Below are 16,315 nucleotides of genomic sequence, written 5' to 3' on the forward strand. Positions count from 1 at the left end.
ATAGTCATTCCAGGGACCCTGCCATTTGTAACATGTGACTTGCAAGGTCGCCTTGGGACTCATTTCCATTCCAGTGAGTAGAAAAGGAAAAAGACATGGAAGTGGGAGACACCTGAAATGTTTCTGTGTGTCAGGCCTGGAGGGGATGCAAGTCACTTTCTCTCACATTCCATGGTCCAGAACCCAGTTTTAGAACCATATCTGACTTGCAAGGGGTCTGAGAAATAGAGTCCCTTGGTAGGAGGCCATGTCTCAGTGACAATCCTACACTATGAGAGGGAAGAATGCTTTGCTAAGTGATTGGCGTCTGTCTCTGCCAAGTATGAGATTTGGCAGTACATGTTCCAGGGAACTTGCTGCGGGATTCCATTAGTTAATACATGCAATTATAGGGGCACCGGGGTGGCTCAGTCAGTTAAGTGTCCGACTTCAGCTCAGGTCATGATCTCACGGTTTGTGGGTTTGAGTCCCACATCCGGCTTTTGTGCTGAGAGCTCAGAGCCTGGAGCCTGCTTCAGATTCTATGTCTTCCCCCCACCCCCACCCCCTGCCTGCTCCCACTGTCTCTCTCTCTCAAGTATAAATAAACATCAAGAAAAATACACACAATTATAAAACTATTCCTCAATGGGATGAATCATTAAGAAGGTCATAGAATGGGAGAGGATTCCTGAGTAGAGATGGGAAGTGGAAAAGTGACTCATATGACTCCCTTGATGCAGACATGATCCCATCATTTCTGTGGACCTGACAAACTGTTCATAAGAAAAGAGAAGGGGTGTGTGGCTGAGAGATAGCCTACTCAGGACTTAGCCTCTGTTATGAGTCTTGTCCTGACTCTGCCAGATTAAGGGAGCTGTGTTTCCTGGTTCTGATCAGTATTTCTAATTGGTACTGAAAACTCTCTTGTACTTCTCTCCTGAGAGTTTTCTGATTAACTGCGCTGCTGGTAGACTATTACACACATCATCATCTACTTTGACTCACAGGGATTTCTGTTTGGAGATGTGGGTAGGAATGGAGCTGCCCATAGACTATAGCTTCTTAGCAGATGTATTTCTGATCTTATCCCAGGATGTGGTTTCTTGTCAGTACTCTTGGGAGGCCAGAAAAAAGGGGTAAGAAGATACTCAGTAATGTCCATTGTTTGGAGTGAGGCTCAAGGACCAGGAATATGTTTATTAGGTCTTCTTTTAATGTTTTTACATGGTCATGGAAATGTCGTGGATTCTCACTATGGTCCAATTTTCCCACCTGGAAAGCAGACATTTTTTTTTTTTTTTTTTTTTTTGGCTTGGACTACACTATGGACTACATGGAACTTCCTAAGAAATTCTAAGCTCTGAAGCTTACTTTTGGGTCATAAGAGAAGAAATGTGTAGGTACATGTATGTTAGTTCATAGTGAGTGCATATTTTTTTTATAAGTTCATGTAAGTTAGCAAATTAAACCAATGTTTATGCCCAATTTTAAACCAAGCTTTCAACATTACATACTCTCAGGACACAGAAAAAAATGGTTTCGGTTTGTGGCCAAAATAACAAATGTAAACACAAGTAATCAATTTACAAGGCATATCAAGCATCATTATGATGTGCCACCAAACCCAGATGGATACACACAAAAGCTAACTATTCCCAATCGTAAACAGTAACAACAAAACACATAGTAAAAACCAAAATGATTTTTTAAAAAAATCACAACTAATCTGACAAACAAGTGGCTAAGCCCTAAATGAGGGTCCTAAAGGGGAATTGCTATCTTACCTTCTGAATCACGACTGATACTAGCTAATGACAATCACCATTTAGATCTATATCAACACACAATATGTGTTACAACTACACATGAAATAAGGACTAATAGAGCAGAACTGAACAATTAACAAATTATTCATTTTTTTGCTTGTTTACATTGCCCAAATTGAGAGTTTAATGATTTGTCTTAAGATCTCTTATGCCAAAAGTGAGTTATTTGAGCTGAGTTTTTACAAATACATTTCTGTTTTATAAAGAGCTAATTTCATTCGGGAGCCAAAGCTAACCAAGATGAGACAATGCAGATTAGGTAGGTTCTAAGATCTGATTTTTTTTTTTAATTGAAAACTCTTAGGCATAATTCACAACTTTGCTAATTATCCTTCCCTGCTTATGACCCTTGGGTATGGCTGTATATTCTTTCATATTACACATGTGACATCAGCTAAACCGGGCAGAAAATCTCTGCTCTAAGAACATTTTTGCAACTGTTGGCTCCTGTCAAGTAAGACTATGACAAAAAAGTGATTAATTCTGCAGCTTACAGAGAAGATTCTGGACAAAGACACAATACGAATATCGTTGTCTTATTTATTAACGTAATTGAAACATTTCGCTGATAAAACTTTTGTCCGTGACTATTCTAGCAACAAAATTTTACTCAAAATATTTCACTGTGAAATGGTGTCGCAACTTTAATGTAGTTTTTATTAATGAATTGATTTTCATAAAGCAAATCTTACTCTCAAAACGGCAGACTCAGTGACCAAAAGTGATTCAGAAAAAAAGCTTCCCCCTCCCCGCGCCAATACTTGAGACCGTTTGGATCAAACTGAGTTCTGGCCCTGGGCTAGACTGAAGGGAAAGAGTGTAACTCATTCCTAAGTAACTGGAACAAGCTAATAGGACACCCCAAACTTACACGACAAAGAAACCACGTGAAGAATTCAGTTCACTGGGCAGCTATAGGAAGGTGCAGACTGGATGAATCGGACCACAGTGCTATTCCTCGGGTATCCTAATTGGAAGAGCTACAAAATCAGTCCCTGTTTCCATCCTCCCCATCTCACCTGTCAGCCTTCCTGCAGTAGCCTTGGGAGAGATCCTGAGCTTTTCATATTCTATGGATTTATTTTTGCATTACTCTTTTGTTGAATGGAATATAATAACATGCTTCTCTCTCTTAGTCCCCTAAAGTGTGTGTTTCTATCAGTTGGGGAGAGTAGATTTGGGCTGTTAAAATACAAGTCATGTCTCCTCGTAATCCTCTGCCTTTTGCTGCAGTTTGATTATTGAGTCTCACTTTCTACTTAATTAGAACAGCAAGTTCTTCTTTCTGAGAAGCTGAAGCATGAGACCAGAGAACGCTGGGGAAAGTTGGCCAAGTGGAGATGGAAGAATAGATAGCGTCTCTAGAAGCTCTAGCTCTGGGTTTCAGGCACTTCAGTAAGAGACTTTCCTCCCCTGTTCTTATGTACATTCAAGGAAAATGAAAGCAAGAAGGCCCCAGAGACTGCCTGGGGTTGGGGGTGGCGAATGAGGTACCAGGTAGCAGCACAGAACCCCCCAGAGGGCCACTCCTTGAGGTGAGAGTCACTGGCACAAAGGGTTTCCCTCCTGCCTGTTCAGCCACTTTCAGAAGAGCAAGAGGGATGTTTTTCATCGATAGGCAGGAAATGAGGCTCCTGACCTCTCTGTTAACATGATCATTGTACCCCACGCGTTTCTCAAAATCTCTGAGCCATGCCAGCCTTGAGTTGGCCTTTGTAGGAAGAAGTGGGACCCCAGAGGGGGAAGTCAGGGCCTAGAGGTCATCCTTGTGGCACCTGGGGCACTACTTCAAACTCTGAGTCATTCTAGTGCCAGCCTTTGCAGCATCACAGGCACAATGTCCTGCCCTGGACTGAGATAGGGGCTCTGACCTCCCCCTAGCAAATGAAGAATGGGGCAGGTTGGAGAATGGACAATTCTACCCAAAAGGAAATTCACATTTCCTTATATTAAAGAAAAGCTATTTTAATATAATCCCTGTGATCCACCAAGATAAGATCTGCCCCATTTCATTCCAGACATCTTTATTGCCCCTGTTGTTTCCCTGCCTATCCCCACACAGAGTATACACAGCCAGCCCAGTTCCCTATCATGGGCTGCGGACCAAATGGGACTTGATCACAGAGCCCAGCAGAGTAACAGGGTGCACCAAAGAGACAAATGACATCTGGGTTTTCTCAGATGTGCTTATGTAGATCCTCATAATAAACTCTAACCATAGAGAAACTCCACATCCTTAAAAAAAAAAATGCCATGTTGCCCTAGGGAATTCAGTTCCCTGTTTTCTTTTCCTGGATTAGGACCGTTTTGCCCAGAAAAAGCCTCTTCTGTGTCTCTCTGTCTAGTGTCATCTTGAACATTCCAGGTCTTTCTTAGCCTTCCATAAAGCAATCCTTTCTTGGATTCAGTGGGTCACTTTTTGGGATTTCCTCTAAGTTGTTGAGATCTCTTGATTTCTAAGGGAAACCTAGCTATGGCCTTCCTCCCTTCCCTCAGGACTGCCATATACAATGCCCTATATAGGAGCACCTGGGTGAGACATAATTTAAAAGAAAGATGCCAGACAAAGGCTGAAAAGTGTAGAAACCACATGCTACCTGGTCAATATCATGGGGGAACTAGAGGGACAGAGAGAACGGGGTGGGATGACCTAAGGGTCAGGGAAACAACATCCTTTTGCCAGGCTCTACACTTGCTGTGTAACCTTGGGCCAGCCATTTAATCCAGTGGATCTCTGCTCCCTCATCTTTTAAAGGAGAATGTTGAAATTAACTAATCTCTGAAGTTGTGGGTTTTTTTTTTTCCATTTATGATTTCATGAGCCTTAACCAAACACCGAAACCCAGGATTAGAATCTTCATTCCCTCCTCTGGAGATTATTTTCATAATCCAAGAGGAATAACACCCTCCTAGATGATGCTGTAACATGCTCTTCTGTTGAATCCTGTTCCTTTTCCTGGAGGCCATTGAAGAATGTCACAGATGTGAAATGTGTGCTGAAGAATGGTGTCCCTGATGTCAGATCTCACCCCACCCCTCCCGGACCATAACTGGCACTAGATTTTGATAAAATTATCCAGCTCCTTGGAGACCCATTCCATGAAGACAACCAGAAACCCCAGAGCCAGAGACTAGATGAGAGACACAGAGCATAAGAGAATAATTTTCTTTTGGCTCTCGAAACAGGGCCTGAATGAGACCTGAACAACTAGAACAGTCTGTCAGAACCGTTTCCAGGAGCAGCAGACAAGGTAAGAAGTTAGAAAAAGAATGAAACAATTTAGTGGCTCTTGATGCCCTCCCCACCATGACCTCTGTTCTGTGAACCCATTCCCCTGCCAGACACGTTTCCTCAGGCGATGAGTGTGGTTTCTGGGCTCTGCAGGAGATATGAGTAGCTCAAGAAACAAGGCCGAAGTAGTGTGTCTCCAGAAGAAACTGACCTCAGGCACCAGCTATGTCAGCACAGCGAGAGTAGGTGAGAGCCATCAATTCCATCAGGGCAACAAGTTGCTCTCTCCTTGGCCATCCTGGACTTCTAGCACGACAAAAACATCTCCCAGCCAAACAGGCAAAAAATAATTCCAATTAGCAAAGATCTCTAGGGTTGAGTGAATTCCTAGCATGTTTTATTTCAGAAATGACTGCATTGGTAGGATTTGGCTTTGAATATGTGATTCTTTTTGGAGGCAGGCATGTAGCTAGCTATGACCTCCAAGGGCTTAGGTGGTGACCTGAAACTTCCTTGGAAATGCTGGGCTGGCAGGGAACCCACTGTGCCATCAGTCACAGTCCAAAGGAGAAACTGTACAAATGCCACCAGGATATGACGATAGACTGGCTCCGTGTGATCACAGGCCCAGAGCATCAGGAAAATGATCTTCTAAAACAAAGGAAACAGACTCAAACTCTTCTGAGAAACCCTACTATTCCCAGATATGCCTCCCAGGTTTCAGAACCTGGAAGCCTCAGTCCTGACCCTAGACTGTTGCTGTGTGTGGGTGTATGGGTGTGGAGGGTGTGAGTGGGTGAGTGGGGGAGGGAGTGTTGGGAAAGTGGAGGCAGCCTGACCTTCTTTACTGGGTGTGGCCCTCACCCACATACTGAGCGCTGAGGCTGGTTACAGTGTCCGATCAAAAGGGAGGTTAACCCCACAGGAATGCATTGAGACTACAAACATAAAGAACCACGCAAACGGATTTCATCCAAATTCTATGAGGAGTGAACAACAAAACAAAACCAAAAAAAACCCCCAAAAAACAAAAACCAAACCAAAACAAACAAACAAACAAACAAAAAACCACACCAAAAAACTAGAGCAGAAAGAAAAAAAGAAAAGAAAGAAAAATAGCCCTTCATGGTAAAGGGCATGCTGGGAAGGCGAGAGCCAGAGCCGCCTCCCCAGAGCATGCTGGGAGGACGGGCCCCGGAGCCGCTCTCTAGAGCATGCTGGGAGACAGATACCAGCACATCTCTAAGGACTGCACTCCCCCCAACCCCCACCCTATTCCCTCACCCACCCCCGACCCGGAGACTAGAGGAAAGTCTGTCCAAAGATGACTGCTGAATAGGGTGTGCCGTGGTTCTCTGCAGGCCCCCACACCGTGGAGGGTTGAGTCAGCAAGTGGGGAGAACAGTCAGGATGAGGAGACGGAGCAACAGAGAGGAAAACGAGGGGCTGACAGAGACCAGAGGGGCCAGTGTGTTGGTGGAGGACGAGGGGAGAGTGGAGCCCAGCGCCGTGTGGCTGCTAGCCCGAGGCATTGATGTACAGCTGGCTCTTGAGAATGTAGTCGATGACCGGCTGGGACAGGTAATCCACGACATGGCCGTCCCCGTGCTGCAGGGCCAGCCTGGATGAGAAGAGACGGTCGTCAGAGGACACCCTCCCTGCAAGGCAGGAGGACTGGCCTGCCCCTTCTCCATCAGAGGAAGGGTTTACCCCACATCCCGGTGTCTGCCTCTGCTGGGCTCCATAAATGGCTTCCCTATGGGGGGGAGAGCTTGCTTGTCCCAGGATCCCTCCCACACCCCGGTGACTCCATTTCACCCTGGCTCTGCCATTTCCTAACTGAGGGGCCTGAAGGAAGTTAATGAAGCCTGTCCTTCAGTTTTCTCCCCTGTAAAATGAGGGTAATGTTTGGGCCTATCTCCTTCAGTTATTAAAAGGTTTTGAAAAAAATAAAAGGATTGAATGCATTGTTATGCAAAGCCTTTAGAATAGTCCAAACACACAGTAGGTATTTCAGTGTGTTAGCTATTCTTATTTCACTCCTTTGTTTTTCTCTGCATTCATGAAAATGAATCTCCTGATTGACCACGCCTTTCCTTCCTACTGGAGCCCTGACAGAGAAGAAGATGACCTCTTCTGAGCCCCTTCTCACAAGCCCTGGAGGCTGTGGAGGAAGGCAGTACCAGGTACGAAAGCGTTCTGGTGATACACTTCGGTTTCTTCACAGCTGTGCTCCAGACTTGGTCTGGCTGCTTCCATTCTCTACTCATATGATGGTCTTGGGAATGTCAGGCCCCAAGGAGCTATTTGTAAAAAATGCACATACTCCTCCAGATATCGAGATTCTAAAAGGCATCTGAGCCCTGCCCTGTGAGACCTCTTCAGAGGCTGGCTCGTTGCCTTTTCAATGCATATACTGTCCTGATCTTGCAAGCAAGCTAGGTCCCTAAGTGGCTCCCTGAACAGTTCACAGGGAACTTCTTGAAAAAGTGGTCTGTATCTGTGGTTTCCAAATGCTAACCCCAACTTGATCAGAATCACCCAGGAAGCAAATTCCTAGGCCCATCCACCACAAATTGCGATTCAGTGGGATTGAATGGGACACAGGAATTTGTGTGCTTGTGTAAGTGTGAGGGGTAATTTTATTGTGCAGCCATGTTTGGAGCCAAATCCTTCTCCTCTCCCCTCATTGGCCATTGCCATTGGGTTTCAGCTCCCACCTCTCAATTTGATGCTACTCTTTAACTATTTACACATGAGCACATACTGTCTCTTTCCCTGGTTCCCTTGAAGGGAGGTATAGCCGTGTGACTGAGGCTGAGCCAGTGGGATGCAGGGGAAAGTGATCTGCACAACTCTGAGTCACCTTTTTAAAGACCAAGTTCCTGCTCTTTCCAGCAGTCATGGCAGCAGCTGTGGACCCACAGATAGGGGCTTCACATTGAAGAGGTCAGAGGTCAGTTTCTTTTGACTTCAGTAAGAGGGAAATAGACATTTTCTTAAACTGTGACTATTTTGGCTCTTTTTGTTATAGCAGCTTAGCCTATACTCTTATTAATACAGTACTTCATAACTACCTCACACTAAAGAGTCTCAAAAACATCCCCTTCCCCCCACAAACCAGCTAAAACTAGTCAAGGACCTGCTCCCCTTTAAAAGTAAATGACTGGAGGGAGGGGCACCTGGGTGGCTCAGTCCGTTAAGCATCCGACTTCAGCTCAGGTCATGATCTCAAGGTTCATGAGTTTGAGCCCCGGTTCCCTCTCTTTGCTGACAGCTCAGAGCCTGGAGCCTGCTTCGGATTTTGTGTCTCCCTCTCTCTCTCTCTCTCTCTCTCTCTCTGCCCTTCTCCATCTTGCACTCTGTCTCTCTCTCTGTGCCTCTCAAAAACGAATAAATGTTAAAAAAAATTTTTTTAAGTAAATAACTGGGGACAAATACATGAAGTCCCCAAAGAAGGCTGAATACCAGGCAGCAGGGTGTCAGCAAATGTAAGGGTCAGCTTGAACTGAGGAAAGTTGTATAAAACTTGTGAGCCCATTTGACCAAGTTCCCTCTGGCTGTTTGCCAAGCGTACCTGCTCTTGGTTGAGCTGACAACAGACATAGGATGGTTGATGTCATCCTTCACCACCATGATGTTGTTCTGGGGATAGAGCAGAGAAAGCGGGTTGCCAGTCCCTCACACTAACTCCGTGGGTGCCCTCATTCCTCCAGCCCCCCGGCCTCTCAGAGAAGGAACACGCCACAGAGCTATAGCAGCCAGGAGATGAAGGACTCACTTTGTATTTGCGGAGTATTGAGGAGTGATTCATGATCCGGTCTGTGTCAGCTGCGTCCCGGGGCACCACCACGATCCCAAAGTCCCCCACAATCACCTCCATCTGAAAAAACAGAGAAAGCATCCTTTGATGAGACCATGACTCCAGCGCCTACTAAGGAACTCCTTAGCAGGTGGAATGATCTTCCATGTGGAACCGCAAGCTTTAGTCTTCAGCTTGCCTTCTCAACTCTACGAGTCAGCTGCTTCAAGTAACAACCTGTAACAGTGTTCGTGGGACGAGTGGGAACTTCACCTGGCACACAGAAGATGCTAAATAAATACCTCCAGACTGAGTGAATAAATGCATTCCTGCATGTCTGGGCAAGACCTCTCCAATTCCTGAGGCTCCTGCTGAGTTCATTATACTGAAGAGTAATAGGAAGGACACATAGTCCATACGTGGTAGACACCCTCACAGGCCACAGGTCCCGCTGCCCAGCAAGTGCACCCCAGCTCCCAGCCAGACTACTCAGAAGGATGGAATGCTCCCTTGCTCACCCATGTCAAAGCTGCTGGGAGCTTAAGGGTGGTGAAGAGCACAGAAGGGCTTGGAATGCCTGTGTGCCCACAGGCAGTGATAGGAAGATGATTATGGGGTCACTTCTGAGATCAGCCTCTGATAAATGCTTGCTGCCATAATGAGAAATGAAACCTTTTCATTAAAAAAAATGTTTTTTTTCTGGTTACAGACACAGTATAAGCTTGGGAAATTCAGGGGGTAAAAATCAGCCACAATCACACAATCCGGATAACTACTCTTAACATAGTGTATTTCTGTCCAGTGTTTCCTTCTTTACAAATAAGTGTATATATCTACAACTGGATTAAATTGAAAAAAACTAATCATTTTCCTATACTTTTCATTTAGCATTATATTGTGAGCATTTTTCACTTTGTTAAAAATTATTTGAAAACATTAAGTTTTAACAGTCTGTATACTTCATTATCTGTACTATGCTATACATGACATTAAACCAATCTGGTATTATAAAATGTGTACAGTTACTTCTGATTTTTTATAAGTATACATAACACTTTGTTGAAGATCTTTATATATAAATCTTTCTCCCCTTCTTAATTGTCTTAGGATAAGAAGTAAAATAATTAGATTAAAGCATAAAAACTGATATATATGAACATATTTATGATGCATGATATAGATGAACATATCTCACAAACATATTTCAAGCTCTTGAGACATATTACCAAGTTGCTATCTGGAAACTCATGCAAATTTTTATTTTCAAAAAGCCTGAAAGTTACGGCATTTAATAGACTTGGGTCTAGCCCAGGCATATTACTGTTTAGATCTTGCCAGTTAAGGATCCCAGACGGGGAAAGAAGGGAGGGGGAGACAGGTTGCTTTTAAGCAGTGCAGCTCATTGAGTAAGACCTGCTCTGGTGGCAAGGGACCCGGGTCTTCCTCCTAATAAGTGCCACAAAAACAGACATAATGGAGCACTGTGGCCACTTCTCTATCAGACAATTTCTGTATAAGCAGAATTCCACTTCTAAGTCTAATTTATCGATTATGGTTGAGTATGCACGTGCACACCCGTGCATGTGCACACGTGTCCTTGGGTATTTCCATCCACCTTTACCCTACTTCTCCATTGCTTACACCTGGAGCTATAGTCGCGGCTAGAACTCTGATGTTGCTGAGACAAAAAGCTGGTGGAAGGTACCCTGGGAGGGAGACTGTGGAGAGAACTTGGAAGCTACGTATACAGCATCAGAGCCCCCATTGGGTCGGGCCATTTGGAAGATAACACAGCCTTACACAGCATGCTGCATCTCCCGGTAGTGTTCAGATTGGGCAAACTGGCACCACACGTTTGTCCTATAAACCAGAATGTTAGGGAGAGGCCGGGCAAGGAGTTGGAGGTAGACCCAACTACTTGGTAGGTAACCCAAGGCACTGGCTCTCAAATGTGGCTGCAAATTTGAATCACCTGAAGAGCTTTTAACATTGTTGAAGCCCAGCTCACACCCAAGATCAGTTAAGTCAGGATCTCTGGGAATGGGACCCAGGCATCAACAGGTTTTTTTTTAACTTCTCTAGGTGATTCCAATACGCAACCAGCTTGAGGACTGGTGGTCTAAGTTTTGCTTAAAACTCCAGGGAGGGGTGCCTGGGTGGCTCAGTCGGTTAAGCGTCCGACTTCGGCTCAGGTCACGATCTCTCGGTCCGTGGGTTCGAGCCCCGCGTCGGGCTCTGGGCTGATGGCTCAGAACCTGGAGCCTGCTTCCGATTCTGTGTCTCCCTCTCTCTCTGCCCCTCCCCCGTTCATGCTCTGTCTCTCTCTGTCTCAAAAATAAATAAACGTTAAACAAAAAAATTAAAAAAACAAAAAACTCCGGGGAAGTGGTAGTGTAGAGACAGAGAAGGGAGAAGAGGAGAGGACAGGAGGGAAAAGAGAGAGGGGAAGGGAGGTGGGGGAGGGGAAGAGGGGAAGAGGGGAATCCATCCAAGTTGGTGTACATGGACCTTCCTCAACTGCCTGGCTATGTAGTTGCTTCAAGATACCTGGTGTACATGGTGTAATACCTTCAATTTGATTCTGAGAACCTGGTAGTGTTCCATATATGATACATGAAATAATGGGGCTGTTTGAAGTGAGCATTCTCATTGGAAGCATGAAAACTTTCGTTCGGAGTGGTTCAGAGTGGAGTCGGGCCTCACGGGGGATCACCCTATGGGTGACATTAGTGCAGCTGCTGCTTCCCACTCAGGAACTAATGATCTGAGCACTCAATCAGTAACAGTGCCAGGTGGCTCAGTGGGTGGCGAGCAGATGGAGACCTTGCTGCTTGAGATATATTCTTTTTCCAGAAACAGGTGGCAGGCCTGCCCCCTGGGGATCCCAGACGGGGCAAGGGAGACAGGGTCTACAGGACAAGACACAGCTTAACCACATCCAAGCCTCATATCTGCAGAGGTTTGGGTCAGAGACTGCAGAGCTTTTCTGCAACTTTGGCCAGACCCTAGGGCACTGGGTCTAGAGCGTGTTTGTGTGGGTGTGCATTTGGGGGTGGGAGAGGCGTCACACACTAGAGTTGGTGAAGTGTACCCTCAGTCCCATAGGTATCCATCTTGTGCAGGGACTTGGCTGTCCTTCCCATGCCACTCCCAATCCCTGCCTCCTGTCTTCACCTGGCTTCTCTCTCTCCAGGAGACCAGGAGACAAGGAGACCACCCTCTGCCAGTTGCCCCCTACCTCAGCAGCTGCAATTTTGGGTCTCCCTGTGCTGGTTCTTTCTCATATCACGTACCTTGACCCATTGGAGTCCTTGGACCTTTCTCTCTCTCTTTTTTCCTATCTATACTTACACTCTTAATGATTTCACTCAGTTTCACAGCTTTAAAGACTGAAGGCTCCCATATTAATACCTCCAGCACAGACTTCTCTCCTGACCTTCAAACTCATATATCCAGCAGCTCTTTCTTTTTTTTTTTAATTTTTTTTTTCAACGTTCATTTATTTTCGGGACAGAGAGAGACAGAGCATGAACGGGGGAGGGGCAGAGAGAGAGGGAGACACAGAATCGGAAACAGGCTCCAGGCTCTGAGCCATCAGCCCAGAGCCTGACGCAGGGCTCGAACTCACGGACTGTGAGATCGTGACCTGGCTGAAGTCGGACGCTTAACCGGCTGCGCCACCCAGGCGCCCCTCCAGCAGCTCTTTCAATATGACTATTTAGATGGGGGCATCTCAAATCTAAAATGTCCACAGGCCCCTGAACCCTCTGACATCAATCAGTCAATCAATCTTCATACTCCCCAAAATGCATTTCCTATATTTTTTTCATTTCAGGAAATAGAAACTCTCTTCTCACAACTGCTCAAGCCAAAGCCTTGGCATTTTCCTTGATGGCTGTCTTTCTCTCACATCCCACATTCCATCTAAAAGATAATAAAATCAGGGGCACCTGGGTGGCTCAGTCAGTTGAGCGTCCGACTTTGGCTCAGGTCATGATCTCGTGGTCCATTAGTTCAAGCCCTGCATCGGGCTCTGTGCTGACAGCTCAGAGCCTGGAGCCTCCTATTCTGTGTCTCCCTTTCTCTGCCCCCTCCTTGCTCATGCTCTGTCTCTCTCTGTCTCTCAAAAATAAATAAATGTTAAAAAACCTTTTTTTTTTAAAGGTAACCAAATCAATTCCATCTTCAAAACAAATCCAAGAATCTGCTTATTTTTCACCATTTCCATCAAGTATATCCTGGTCCAAGCCTCCTTTGGTAGGTTAAATAATGGCCCCCAAAGATAACCAGGTCCTAATCTCTGGAAGCTGTGAATTTTATCTTATAAAGCAACATATATGCAAATGTGATTAAGCTAAGGATCTTGAAATTATCGTACATAACCTAGGTGAGCTGTCTAATGGCAATAACAAGTGTCCTTACAAGAGGGAGGCAGAGGGAAACTTAACACAGAGATGATGCAAAGAGAGAGCAGAAGATTTGAAGATTTTCCACTGTTGGTCTTGAGGATGGAAAGAAGGGGTCATGAGCCAAGGAAGACAACCAATGCAGCTCAAGAAGCTGGAGAAGGCAAGGACAGATTCTCCCCTGGAGCTTCTGGAGGGAATGTGACCTTACCAACAACTTGGGTTTGGCTCAGTGAAACCTCTTCGAACCTCTGGCTTCCAGAAGGGTAAGAACATCAACGTGTGTGGTTTTAAGCCACCAACTTGCAGCAACAGAAGACTAATTCATCCCCATAGCCTCTCACCTGGATTGCTCAGGTCTCCTTGTTTTTCTCTTGCCTTTTTCAGTCTATTCCCAACAGCCAGACTAAAAGTATTAAAATAGATCATGCTGCTCCTTGACTCAAAACTCTTCACTTAAATATCACCTTCTCAATGAGACCACACCATTTCAAGACCATGCTATGTACACAGACCCACATGCAACCCACACCTTCACAGTCCCTACACCTTCCTAGGTTTCACGCCCCTCCTTAGCCTTTGTGTCCATCTAACATCATACACACACACACACACACACACACACACACACACACACACACACAGTTGTTGTTTAACCTTATTTTTGTCCCTTTCTCTCCTATAAAGGTAGCCTCCATAAGGGCAGGGAATTTTGTGTGTTTTAGTCATCACTGTCCCAAGGGAAAAGAACCTGGCACCTCAAACAGGCTTAATAAATGCTGTTGAATAAGTAGATTCCTGCAGAGTCTTGTCTGGCAGCCATCTCTGAGGGCATTAACTGATAAGGTCTCCCTGTCTCGGGATCCGGCAAGGAGCCCATGCTACTTAATGGGAGTTCTGGAGCCCCAAAGAAGTTATGTGAAAGATAGACTCTCACATCCTATGATAAGTAAGGGTGAGCTTACTTTTGCAGACTCCTAGACTTGATCTGATTGGTCAGTAGAATCACCTGGGGGAGCTTTAAAACTCACAACAAAAGCAGATGCCCCAGCTCTTACCCCAGGGATTTTGATATAACATGTCTAGGATGGGCTGTAGCCCCTCTCTTCACAAAGCTCCCTAATCCTTCTGATGTGCACCAACCTTTGGGAAATTGTTGCTGTAAATCACATGAGCAGTTGCCTAAACTGCTAGTTCTCTGGCCTGGTTTGGGAGGAGGCCAAAATGAGATATTCGTGAGACAAGCACCTCTGAGGATTCCAGCAAAAATGAGGAGGTCACCCTGTGCCCTAGGGAGTGGGGGTGGTTGGGGCTGACATCTGACCCCAGGAAACAGAAGTTTGCTCAGGTTCTCCCTGCCCAAGAAGCCTGCAGGAGTGTGCTCAGGCCCCTGGAATGGAGCTGTTATTCCAGCAGGATGTGGCCAATGTCTCCTGTATGTTCATGAAGAATTCTCTGCAGGTCTTGCCTTGGGGGTGGGGATGTGGGTGAGTAGCCAGGGTAGCAGAGCTGTCTTGGTTGGCAAGTCCCTTTCCCGATGGTGACCAATGTGATCCCATACTGCCACAGCACAGTTAGCAGGATCAGGGTACAATCTCCCCCTACCCCCGGCATAGAGTGGCCCTCTCAGTGTAGCTCTGGTCTGTCATGTCTGAGGTGGGGGTCTGTGACATTTATCCTGTTTCAACTTCCTGCTCTTGGGCACAGCTTTTTGATTATATCTTTTCATCCTCTGGTGAAAGGTTCCCCAGGAGAAGCAGGGGTGGGGATGGAGAGAGGAAGTGGGAGGAGGCAGACTCTGCTTCCCCAAATGTGGGGAATCTGAAGGAAGGATATGAGACATGTTGAGGCAGGAAGCAACTTGGCCTTGGGAAAGAGAACACTCATGAGGACCCAGGCGGCAGATCTCCTAGAAGGGATGTGAACTTCTCCAGGAGACTGAATTTCACAATCTGCATTGTTGGATTTGGGGAATGCTTCGAGTTGGGGGTGCCCTGTGTTCTTAGCCAAGTACTTTCCTGGGCACCAAGGACAGAGTGTTGAATAAGACAGATATGGCTTCATCTCCTGGATCAATCACTATCTAGCAGGAGGCATTAAACAAAGGATTAATTATTTCAACTGTATCCCTTGCTATGAAGGACAAGGGCAGGTTACTATTGAGTGGCTAATATCTTCTAGTGGTTAATGTCTAATGGGTAACTGGTAAAAGTTTGGGCCATATCTCATGGTGAACTTAACTATCTTATGGGCTAACCTCCTCCAATCAACCCGTACTCAGGTGCCCTTTCATTCTTTCATTCAACAAAGTGTGTATATGGTGAACGGGGCACTATCCTGGTGTTGCCAAATAAGACAGGCATGTATAGTGTACTCACACACCTTACCTTCCAGTAGAGAGAGACCATAAACAAAAATGTAAATAAAAAAACATGAGGTAGAATTAAGTACAATATTGGATGTAAAACAAAAATGATCTTCAAGCTGAAACCAAAATGACAAGAAGGGGCCAGACTTAGAGATACCTGGGGCAGGAGCACTCCCAGTTAGCACACAGCCTGCAGCCCTGAGCTGGGAAAAACTATTCAAAAATAAAACAAACAGGTATGACTGAGGCACAGAGAAGTAGGAAAAGCAGACAAGGACCAGAGATCAAAGATGGGATTTCATTCCAATTGCAAACAGAAGCCATTGGAGTGTTTTAAACAGAAGGTTTAACTTCCATTGACAATAGGATCCAATGTACATTGATTTACCCAGGCAAGCCTACCTGGTTAGATCCTCTATAGTATCATTCTGAAATCAGGGTTCAGAATCCTGACCATCTCCCCCAAACAGTGCTCTCTTCTGTAGGTACAGCACATGGGTGACTTGGGCCCACTTGTGTTTCTTCTTCAGATGAGGATGTTCAGGGATGAACATGGGACACTCATGGATTTTAACCCACTCTGGTCTGCTTTAAAGGCTCTTTCTGCCACATTAAACCTCTTCTAGATCCATTTTCTAAGACTTGCATTTTAGCAACTTGAAACTTTTTTGGTTTGAAAATATATTCTCTTATTTTTCC

The 16,315-nt window shown here is 45.5% G+C and overlaps 1 protein-coding gene across 3 annotated transcripts in view; it reads right to left on the reverse strand.

Moving 5' to 3' along the window:
- Positions 1 to 1,143: 1,143 nt before the first annotated feature.
- NMNAT2 (nicotinamide nucleotide adenylyltransferase 2) overlaps positions 1,144 to 16,315 on the reverse strand; it is a 164,940-nt gene continuing 149,768 nt past the window's right edge. For all 3 annotated transcript variants that reach the window (XM_053208761.1, XM_053208762.1, XM_027074383.2), the window contains 3 exons: positions 8,822 to 8,923; positions 8,618 to 8,685; positions 1,144 to 6,661 (listed from right to left, as the gene is read on the reverse strand). In XM_053208761.1, coding sequence (XP_053064736.1) covers positions 6,559 to 6,661; positions 8,618 to 8,685; positions 8,822 to 8,923 — 273 coding nt within the window. In that variant the 3' untranslated portion in view covers positions 1,144 to 6,558. The remainder of the gene's footprint in view (positions 6,662 to 8,617; positions 8,686 to 8,821; positions 8,924 to 16,315) is intronic.

Source organism: Acinonyx jubatus, chromosome E4 (genome assembly GCF_027475565.1).
Source record: "Acinonyx jubatus isolate Ajub_Pintada_27869175 chromosome E4, VMU_Ajub_asm_v1.0, whole genome shotgun sequence".
In the NCBI taxonomy this organism is placed as follows: domain Eukaryota; kingdom Metazoa; phylum Chordata; class Mammalia; order Carnivora; family Felidae; genus Acinonyx; species Acinonyx jubatus.